This window comes from Salvelinus sp. IW2-2015, linkage group LG22, assembly GCF_002910315.2.
Source record: "Salvelinus sp. IW2-2015 linkage group LG22, ASM291031v2, whole genome shotgun sequence".
NCBI classification, from domain to species: Eukaryota; Metazoa; Chordata; class Actinopteri; order Salmoniformes; family Salmonidae; genus Salvelinus; species Salvelinus sp. IW2-2015.
Genome location: NC_036862.1, coordinates 5,685,833 through 5,697,403, shown reverse-complemented (window position 1 = coordinate 5,697,403; position 11,571 = coordinate 5,685,833). Strand labels below are relative to the sequence as shown.

The 11,571-nt window shown below is 46.3% G+C and overlaps 1 protein-coding gene across 1 annotated transcript in view; it reads right to left on the bottom strand.

Moving 5' to 3' along the window:
- Positions 1–4,301: 4,301 nt before the first annotated feature.
- The window catches only part of LOC111949915 (tetratricopeptide repeat protein 9B), a 27,758-nt gene continuing 20,488 nt past the window's right edge, over positions 4,302–11,571 (bottom strand). Inside the window, exons 2-3 of the mRNA XM_023967258.2 lie at positions 4,714–4,896; positions 4,302–4,487 (exon numbers count right to left, since the gene is read on the bottom strand). Coding sequence (XP_023823026.1) covers positions 4,393–4,487; positions 4,714–4,896 — 278 coding nt within the window. The 3' untranslated portion in view covers positions 4,302–4,392. The remainder of the gene's footprint in view (positions 4,488–4,713; positions 4,897–11,571) is intronic.

Below are 11,571 nucleotides of genomic sequence, written 5' to 3'. Positions count from 1 at the left end.
CTTTTTCTCCCCCTCCATCTTTCCTCCAATGCCTTTCTCAGCACCTCTCTCTCATCTACTCCTCTCCTCCACCCCCTCCCCTCCTCTCTCGCTCTGGAGCTCAGGGAGCAATTAAGCAGGGCAGTCAGTAGTAACAGAGATTATTACCTTTGGAGGGAGAAGAGAGGGGGAGCAAGGGAGGGAGAGGGGTGGGCATAGAGAAGTGTGTGTGTGTGTGTCTGACTGTGTGTTGCTGTTACCTCCTACAGTGAGGTATCACCATGCACTCAGACAACCCTGAAGACAATCACGCAGGCACAATTTAATTTTCCTTTTCAACTTTATTTATAGTCRTCATTTACCAATCAATAGTGCATTCCTGGGCTAGCAGTTCAATGTAACCAGTTATCATGTCCTCCAATGTTTTGGATTTGGAATAGTGAATGGATGTTTCCTCACATGGTCCAATGGGAAAAATGTACTTATAACCATGACGTACTCATCTTCAAGTCCTACTCTCCGGTACAAGCAAACGAGAGAAAAGAAAGGAAAACAGATTCGCGGAATTCTTCGCAGCTGTAGCTCATAAATAACGTCGACTGTGTAACTGGTTCGGTTCTCCAACGCCCACTTTCTTCAACGAGATCCACTGTCACTTTGTGGGGTTCATAAACTCTTAGAGTAGGGTATGGACTTTCCCAAAACAGGGGACAACAAATCCTACTTAACATCTACACACACACAGACACCGTGACAGAGAGCCTGTGGTGTAGGTACACCAAACTCACTTCCCCCTTCACTTGCGTGCTCATCAATTGTTAAAACTACTCAATAAAGTAAAGCTTTTAACAGCCATTCGATTTTCTTTTCAGTTTCGTATTTTGTTCACAATTGTTTCATAACCACAAAAAACGACTTTGACATTTGACAAACATGTACCTCAATGACGTCAAAGGAAAGAGAAGAAAAACTGCCAGTATATACTTTCCCACTTTAGTTTGTGCTTTTGCCGTATCTTTTCACAACTAGACTGCTAACGAGACGATGTCTCTCTCTATCTATATTTGCACAGACAGCACGTTGTAACATTATGCCCACAATAACTGGTCCAGGGTCATTCCTTTGTTTATCTCATAATGGGTCATGTTAGGCCAGGGGTGGGAAGAACTTAGYCCTGACCTGTTTTTATGTGTAGACAGTAACCATAGACATGGAGCGATAATGACTCAGCACACTGGGATAACAACAGGATGATAGGACCATGGGGAGATATGCTATTCCCAAGAGGGCCATGTGTGAGTAGGCCCAGCTCAGCCAGCCATAGGAACCAATACAACACTACTGCACAGTGGTGAGGTTGAGAGACTAAGAGACAGAGAGATATACACTGAGTACACAAGACATTAAGAACGCCTGCTCTTTCCATGACGTAGACAAAACCAGGTGAATCCAGGGAAAGCTATGACGTCACTTGTTAAATCCACTTCAATCCACTTCAATCGGTTCCAGCCAACTTGACACGGAATTGAGGGAAGCATTGGAGTCAACATGGGCCAGCATCCCTGTGGAACGCTTTCGACACCTTGTAGAGTCCATGCCCCGATGTTTGGTATACTCAGTGTATATTTCATTGACAATCCCGATTATTATTATTTWAAAAAATTATGATGTTAATATTGTTAAATATATATCCATTTGCAAAGTAGGCTTGGCAATATGGACATTGAAACATCATGCCAATAAAGCAATTTGATTGTAATTTAGATAGAGGTATGGAGAGAGATTTGGAGAGAGGGGAAGAGGTGGAGAGAATGAGAATCAGAGAGAGAGATAAAGAGAGATAAAGAGAGAGAGAGAGAGAAATAGAGAGCGCAGAAAGAGAGTTCTTGGTGCCTCTAGGTTTTTCCACACCGTGTTTCTGTACCAAGGTGTAAACCTCCCGCGAACCTCTTCACAACACTGCTTTAACATAATCCCATCTCCACAGTTTCAGAGTGACATTGCACTCCTGCTGTGTTAGTGGTGCTGCTGGCCCATTTCCCTCTACAGTGGAGCGTCTCTGAATCACACAAATTTGCTCCAGGCATCGCACTGCTGTCTCTCCAGAGTCCCATTGACACCACAGGAGGTTGGTTGCACCTTAATTGGGGAGGACGGGCTCATGGTAATGGCTGGAGCAGAATAGTGGAATGGTATCAAACACGTCAAACACATGGTTTCCACCGTTTCGGACATTATTATGAGCCGTCCCTCCCCTCAACAGCCTCCTCTTATTGATACACTTTGGTCCCAATTTCCCTCATATTAGGCCACAGGCAAATGATGAGATCTGTTATCGTTTTGATATTGTATTATCCACTCGTCTGAAGTTCTTTTGAAATTCTTCTTCTCACCTTGGCCAAGAAGGACCACTGCGGCTGACCCTAATTTCTTTCTGTATGGGACCATATAAGTCTCATCAATTGACCCTACGCAAGATATAAGATACCGAGGTCCTTTTCAGGCTATACCGTTGACTGCTCCATTAACCCATTCCACATTTGTGTGGAGCATAGAGGATATTCGTGGGATACATTGGAAAGGGGGGAGCAACCTGCCATGTTATAGAAAGCAATGAACCAGACATTGTCCCTGACATCCAAAATGGCTTCCCCGTTGAGCCACACATTACCATGCAGGGGCTTGGCTTGCACATAGGGTGAAGGAAACTGGGTTACACGGTATTAGATGGCGGAATTAAGGTCAACTCAAACCTCTCCTTAGAACAGGGCAGGTACATCTAAGTATTTCTATAAATCGTAGAAACCCTTCAGGCTTTATCAGCATCAATGGGATTGGTATTTAGAAAGTATGCAGTGGCATGATGGTCTGTATGCGTAATAGGCCATTATCTGGCCTTGCCCCAATCACAATCCTCCCTTGTCTTGGTCTATCACTACTGCTGTGTAATCTGCCTATAGAGACAGCGATTTTTTGTATTTTGTAATCATTTATTTTCTGAACAGATTTCTTTGTTTGTTGCAACACTGATATCTATCAAAWTACACACAACCAAATTCGGAATCTCAAAGGGCACGCTCGCGTTGATGTTTTTAATTGACCGGATTGAGACGGCTGATACACTTCAGACGGATACAGCATGTGTGATCGGATTCCCTGCACGAACACTGCCAAGAGTGTCTTGTGATGTCACTGACGTCTGGGAAGATTCAGCATGAGTGATGAAGGGCCTGGAAGAGGATCTCAGAGTAAAAATCAGAGGAGAACTCTGTGCAGCCAAGGGTGCTTTGATGGAACCTCAATTCCACTGGCTATTTTCCATTGTGACATCATTAGCTAGAAAGCGGAGAGGGGTGGGAGTGGCGGGGGGGGGGGGGGGGGGTAACAGTCTGACAACACAACACATTCCAGGGGGGATTGGACAACAGATTCAAGACACCGGTTCACAAAAACACACCTGTTAAACAGCGGAACAGCGAGTCCGTTGGGAGTTAGTTTGTTTCGTTCCTTAGAAAGAGGAAGGGCACACATTTTGCTTCATAACAACTGATAACAACTGTAAGTACAATGAATATCAACAGAAGACAAAAAAAATGATCAAAGGACAAATTACAAACACTTGAATTAGCCCTTGAATTGAAAAACCATCCAGAAATAGAGACAAGATACTACAAGCTGAAAACGAAAAAAAAGATTGATTGAACATGAGCGCAAAGGCCGGCTTGTCTGAAGACTATTCCGTATTAAAAAGATAGCGATGTAGCCTGCTAGCTAGCCTGATCTGTACTGTACTAGGGGGACAATCTCTCTCAGGGACAAGTCTGGGTCAGTGGCTTTCAGACCTCCATCCATTGTGACAGGGCAGGGGTCAGGGTGTACAGTTGAATTGGCCTAAGGTCTTGATATGTGTTACACCACTTCCTTTCTCCTAAACTCCTTCCCCTGCCCTCCCCTGGTCCCTTTCCCAACCCTGGACCTCTCCTCAGTCCTCACATCGAAAGAGAAAGAATAAATAAGAAATTATACTTTATTTGAAAATTTTTACACCTTCACTAAATTACGCAATGTTCTTTGATCATATATATTTTTTAAGCAGTTTTTTCATTCGGACAACCATGACTGTTTTGTATGAGTATAGTACAGTATTTCCCTTTGCTTCGTTTTTTCTTTGTTTGACAGTCTGCATCTGGGGTACAGAACAACAGCGCCTGGAGGGAAGAAGAGAGACAAGGAGGAGAAGAGAGGGGGGAGAGACAGGGCTTTTTCTGCCCTTTTACATGGTTGTAGCGCATCGCTCGGGCCAGTCATCAATGGGACTGGGCTCCATAAAGGAGGAGAGGAGGTCAGAGAGGAGAGGTGACGTAGGATGGGTCGTAGCATAGGCCATAGTGATAGAGGCCAAAAGGTCAAAGGTTAGCCAAGGGCCTCTTTGCCGCTCTCTCGCTCCCGCTGACCCTCCCTACTCATCTTCATTTCCGTCAACTGGATATACCGCAGCACGTTTGTGTCTGTGTCATTGAAAGGGAGGGAGAGGAAGAGCGAGAGAGAAAGCAAGAGAGAGAGAGAGGAGAGAAAGAGAAGGAGAGAGAAAGAGAGAGAAATAGAGGGAGATAATTGTTAGTGTTGCAGCTGGCATTAGGCGACATGTCCTGATAAGATGACATGAGTAAACCAGATTCTGTCTTTACTGACAGACAATGAAAAACACCGACCGGCAGTACTGTCTCAGCCTACCTGAGGGCTCGCGGTTCTTGGCGTCACGCAGGTAGCGCAGGGCACATTCGTAGTCGCCCAGGTGGTAGCAGGCGATGCCGGCGCGGTACATGGCCTTGAAGTGGTCCCGCTGGTGGCCCAGCACCTTCAGGCAGTACTCCTTCACACGCTCATAGTTCACCAACTCTGACTGCAACAGGCACGCTGCACAGAGACAGGGACGGAGGGGGAGTGAGAAAGTCACCTCAGTCATTTCTGTACCATCGTGTATTGCTTTGAAAATGTTGTCTGGTTGGCTCTTTTCGCGCCAGTATAGCTTGTCGGTATCGAGCTGAATTGAGAGAGAGGTGGTGGTGAAGGGGTAGGGAAAAAAACGAGTTTGGACAGCTTGGAGAGAGAGAGTGAGCGAGAGAGCGAAAGAGAGAGAGAGAGCTGACGTGCCACGCCTTTTATTAAACAGCTACAGCACTACTTCTTCGGGATGAGAGGGAGATATAAATAACTAGAAGCTAGGACGCTGCAAAAAACKAAATCTGGTCAATGTATTACACATTCAAATAGAGAATTTAGCTTATGCTGTTGAGTCCATTTAAAAAGAGGGAACTGCTGTTGAACTAACCCCGGAAAAAGAGGGAGGAATCTAGCTAACTTAGCACACCTTTAGAGTGAAGGATTATTACTGTAAAGCTTTATTTTCCTGACAGGGCAGACATGAAGTGGGAAGAGGGGGATGAGATGAGAAAGAGAGAGAGAGAGATGGAGGGTTGAGGGAGAGGAGACAGGTTCACAGGGAACAGAAGACAGATACAGGTGATATATGTGGCAGGAGATAGTGATGACACTACTGAGACAGGGAAGGGTAGAGTTCAGAGAATAGCACTTTGGAGACACTGTGTTTCATTGTGGTCATTAATCGTATGGGTGTGCCTTACAGCAGCACTTTTCACCAGCTAATGTCTGTAACGTCATTAGTACACACACACGCGCGCACACGCACACACACACACACACTTTACTGCAGCTTTCAGTTCAGCGAAGCTGTTACATTTTTGACGGTGGGTCATCTCAGGGCTTTCTGTTCACTCAGTCCAGCGCCCAAAAGCTCTTGGTTGGTTTTAGCCTATAATTTTGATTGACAATTACTACTCCTCTGCTCTCCTCCCGTCATACTTATACCCGCCCCCGTCATACTGAAGCCTGTGTCAGTACAAGAACATCTCTGTATTTTCTCTTATATCTCTTTCCATCTGTACCCCTCCCTCCCTCCCATACTCTCATGACGTTTCCCTTGATCCTCCACCTCTCCCTGTCTTCATCACTTTGTACTAGTCTCCTCTAACCTTTCCCTCTCTACCCCCCCACCACCACCCCCTCCCTCCCTCCCTCCTCTGTCTCTGCCCTTGACACACAGACAGCTCTGTGAATAGCATGAGTCAGGGTCTATTAGCTGGGAGCCAGGGTGAGTCAGGAGTGAGAGACCGGGAGGGAGGGAGAGAGAGGGGGACAGGGACGCAGTGGGAGGAGGGAGGAGGGAGGGGGACAGGGGGAGATGAGAGGGGGAGGGTTATGCTGGGAGACAGTATGTGTTCCAGCGCTTGTCACCTTCCTGTAACTCACAGAGGTCTCTGGGAGAGTGTGTGTGTTTGTGCGTGGCGAGCGTGCGTACGTGTTTGTGTCCTGCCAATACGCCAATTGACAACAAGATAGGATAAGGAAATGGAGCCATGTTGATTACTTCTAGCTTTGGGCGTCTGACTGCAACACAAATGCATCACTCTAAGTAACGCTACATCCCATCCAATAGAGCTCTACCTGTTTGTGTTCTGAGACGGTCTACACACTGTCTACAGACTGTAGGTAGAGACCTGCTACACAGTTCATTTCAGTCCTCTACGTCAAGTACTGGGTCATTCCACGAATGTAGTAGATTTTGGATAGTGTAACTTAGTAAATAACTGCACATGTTACCGAATTGTAACTTTTCGTCCTAAAGAGCACATGTTCAACTTCATAAAACACATGTTTTCCCATCTCAAGGGGTTAAATAAAATAGATGAATATAGTTAGTGCCAATGAACTGCTATTAAAGTTACAGCGTGTGTATCACGGTTGAAGTTTTCATCTTAAATCCGCCATAAATCCCCTTGTGACAGGGGGAATGAAAGCATGTTCTGTGCAATAGAGAGAGGCTACTGAATGCAAGTTTCACTTCTTCTTTTTTACAGGGTTGACGTGTTATGCTCAACGYCCTCAGTATCCCACCACAAAACACCACAAAACTGCTAAAAAGATTGGAACCGGCTCACCCGATTTTGCACTGTGATTTTGTTTAATGTTTCTTTTGAAAAAAAAGAATAAAGAAAGGAATAGTTTCATCACATTAAAACGAGAGTTCAGTTCACCTCAAAATGGTTGACCTCGGCCTCCCGGGTGGCGCAGTGGTCTAGGGCACTGCATCGCAGCGCTAGCTGTGCCACCAGAGTCTCTGGGTTCGCGCCCAGGCTCTGTCGCAGCCGGCCGCGACCGGGGGGTCCGTGGGGCGACGCACAATTGGCCTAGCGTCGTCCGGGTTAGGGAGGGTTTGGCCGGTAGGGATATCCTTGTCTCATCGCGCTCCAGCGACTCCTGTGGTGGGCCGGGCGCAGTGCGCGCTAACCAAGGGGGGCGGGTGCACGGTGTTTCCTCCGACACATTGGTGCGGCTGGCTTCCGGGTTGGAGGCGCGCTGGTGTTAAGAAGCAGTGGCGGCTTGGTTGGGTTTTGCTTCGGAGGACGCATGACTTTCGACCTTCGTCTCTCCCGAGCCCGTACGGGAGTTGTAGCGATGAGACAAGATAGTAATTACTAGCGATTGGATACCACGAAAAGGGGGTAMWTTTTTTWWWTTTWWATAAAAATAAAAATGGTTGACCTCAAAATGAGGGAGAGACGTAAAAGAATCACTAATCACACATGAAATAAATTATAACGATGGTGAAAACCTTGAGATATTTGGGGGTTAAGTCTTTATTCATATTAAACATCTGATTTATACAATGATCCAGGTAGTCTATATTAAAGAGAACTTCATTTAATACTACAGACTTTTAAAATGCAAYATTGGTGCACAATTTCTACTTCAAATATAAAAGGGACGCAAAATGTACACTGGTCGTGGAACGACCCTACTACTGCTGTTCTACTAAACCCCTCTACCCCTTTCCTCCCATTTTTTCCTCCCTCCCTCCCTCCCTTTCTACTGCTGTTGATCTACTCTGTTTTTAAACCCACAATGCCTCCAGACATATATGCCTACACTTTCGTGACACTAGACCTTGTTCCTTCGCATGCAATGAGAAGGCGGGTTGGGAGGGACGAGATGGGGGAGCAGAGGGGTTGGCACACACACACACACAAACACGCGCGCGCGCATACAAGCACGTGCGTACAAGCATGCGCGCATAGTTCAAGCGAGTTCAAGTTATTCGAGCCACTAGGGAGCTAAAATAGAAAGCTAGGGGATGGAGAACTCTCACGTTTGATAAGTGGATATGACTCAGCAGCTTTGAGATCACAACAGAGGAGCCAAAGGTCAAATCATTTCCTCAAACTCAGCTGCTTTTCTAAACAGTCTTCCTGCCAGCCACATCGGATTCCCTCTGTGCACTCTAGATATGAACCATATTCGTTTTTTCCATCCAGCCAACTATAAAAACATGGCGGACATTTTCCCCCGTCTTCCCTCCCGTCCATCCATCATCCTCCAGGGGTAAGGGAGCCAGTAGAGTACGGGAAAGCTTTCAGTGGATTCAGTTACCGCACATAATGGCCTATGCCATGGCTAAGGCTGTTAAGAGTGTTCTCTTTTCTCACAAACACACACGCACGTACACACAAACACATGCACGCAAGTGCACGGGCACACAAAAATATGTATCGAAATGTACATAATTAAACAGTGTAAAAACATGGGCCTGAACAAACACAGGTAGAAATATGCATGCACACACACACAAACACACACAAAAACACACGCACAAAAACACACACACTGCACCCTGACCACACCCCACTGAGCCGTTAGACAGATGGATGGGTTGTCAGGGTAAACGCATCGAGGGCTGCATCCGGACACGATGTGATAATGGTAGTATCGTCAGAGCCGGCAAAGCATGGCCAAAAGGCTACTCCACATTACAGCACGAATGGACTTTTCCCTCTACCCTGCTCTTCTCTTTCCTCACGCCCAGTTTATTCCTTTTCACAGGAACCTAAAATAAACTCTCACTTCAATCCATTGTTATCATCGCGCATCCACTCTTCTAGCTCTCATCACAGAGAATAACACAGAGACAGAGACAGAGACAGAGACAGAGACAGAGACAGAGGCTATCTAGGGAGAAGCCAGGAAAGAGCTGAGTCTAAGTGGTTTGGTGATGGCCTTGTGCACATTGAGTTAGTGTCAGTGTCAGTGATCTGAAAACACCCTCTCTCTAAGGATTCTCTCTTTCATATCGCTAAGCACCACACCGCACTGGGATACTGAGCAGACTCAAAGCAGGAGGAAGAGGAGGAAGAAGAGGTGGAGGAGAAGAAGGGAGGAGGTGAAGAAGGGAGGAGAATGATAGTGCGACATACTTGGGAAAATGGTGGAATTTACAAGTTCTTAAATCTTTTTGGGGAGAAACCTAACAGGTGCAGTGACAGCTTCTGAGTGAAAGTGAGTGTGTGGGGTGGTGCGTTTGACAGAGAGAGAGAGAGAGAGAAGAGAGAGAGAGAGAGAGAGAGAGAGAGAGAGGAGAGAGAGAGAGAGAAGAGAGAGAAAGAAGAGACAGAGACAGAGAGAGATGCAGCGAGTGGTTTAACACATTCTCGGAATCCTCACACTAATGTGCCTGGAGCATTTTGTCTGAAAAAACAGAAGACAGCCTTTTATCTCAGAGCGGGGGAGTCAAAGATGGGGGGAATAGATGTCAGAAAGAGAGAGAAGAGATTAAAGAGAGAGGACAAAGGAGTCTGATCGAAATAAAAAGATCAGACCACAAAAAGAAGAATGAGAAAAGAGCGAGAAGCATTTAGAGTGTATGAGGAGAGAGAGAGAAATAAGCTCTGTTGTGATAAAGAACGAGAGAAATAAAGACGTCGAGGGGTAATAGTGATAGGGAGACATACTCTAGTGTAAATGATGGAGTGAGGAGGGRCGAAGAAAGAAATGGTCGAGAGACATGCCAAACAATGTAAAGTATGAGAAAACTCAGCATCGATCGACTGCCAGCGCTCACTCTTCCTGTCTCTTCCCACTGCCTGATGAGGCCTCTCTCTTTTTTTTCTCCTCCCATCTCACTCTCTTTTCCTCGATCCCCTCACACTCTCTGTCTGTCTGCCCCCCACCCCTCCCCCCTCACCTGTCCCTCTCTCTCTCTGTCAGGGCCAGCTGTGAGCTGGCTAATTTAAAGCCACTGATGATGGTGGTGATCAGTTTGCTGTCCATCATTTTATAATTAGTTCACACATCCATTTTCACGCTACCTTACCTGCATCAATCTCGGACTCCGTCTATTTGTCATCCCGCCGCTTCCCCATCTCCTCTCCACTGTGTCATCATTGACCTCGGACACTCACTGACCAGAGTGGATATAGTGACCGCTGCCTCCCTTGAATCACTGACACACTGCCTTGACTTTCTCTCTCTCTCACATATTTTACACTTGTACAAGCGTGTATTAATACACATGAGTGAATTGGAAATGTGTTTTTCCCACACTCCCTCACACACCCTCCAAGAGTGGGAATAGACATTGAATGTACATCTGAGCCCAGTGGGGGAGTTAACCCTAATTGTTCCAGGATTGCTGTTGATAATGGTTAAGTGCCTTGCTCAAGGGCACATCGACAGATGTTTCACCTTGTCAGCTCGGGGATTCAAACTAGCAACATTTCACTTAACGACCCACCGCTCCAACCGCTAGGCTACCAGCTGCCTGGCGCTATGAGCCTGCCCCTGAACCCATGATAAAGCCCGACTTCAACTCCACAAGAACATGCTGATGTATTGGCTATCTGGTATCTGCACGTCAGAAGATTTAGTATGTTGGTAGACATAAGGATCTAGTACCTAGCTAGAAACTCAGTGTTCAATAGTTTGGATATCTGGTATCTGGAGGTACAGAGGGTGGGTACTCCACTCCAGCCCTCGTAGTCCTACCAGCCCAATCAACACGCACGCACGCACGCACGCACACGCGCAAGCACCCACCCACACACACACACACACACACACACGTGTGTGTATATAAAGCCTGCAGTGTTATCACACTTCAACATGGCTACTCTCTGCATACACAGATTTTCTCCAGGCCCGCTAATAATAGCTCCCTAAGCACCAGTCTACAGTGAATGTGTGTCTCTGTCATTCAGAAGGACAGGGCAGGGCCGGAGCTGCTGCTGCTGGCTGCCTTTAGCAGCAGACTGGCTCCAACGAAGTGACACAGCACTGTCCTCCTCTCCACCCTTCTATTCTTTCTCTTTTTTCTTTCTCCTCCTCTCCCTTTTGCACTTGTCTACCTCTGTCTCCGTCCTCTTCTCACCCAGTGTTTTTGTGTCTTTTTCRTTCTCCATTCAGCGGGTTTCTTTCCCTTATCTGGAAAGAATGTGAAATGTCAGMATAATAGTAGAGAGAATGATTAATTTCAGCTTTTATTTCTTTCATCACATTCCCAGTGRGTCAGAAGTTTACATACACTCAATTAGTATTTGRTAGCATTGCCTTTAAATTGTTTAACTTGTGTCAAACGTTTTAGGTAGCCTTCCACAAGCTTCCCACAATAAGTTGGGTGAATTTTGGCCCATTCCTCCTGACAGAGCTGGTATAACTGAGTCAGGTTTGTAGGCCTCCTTGATC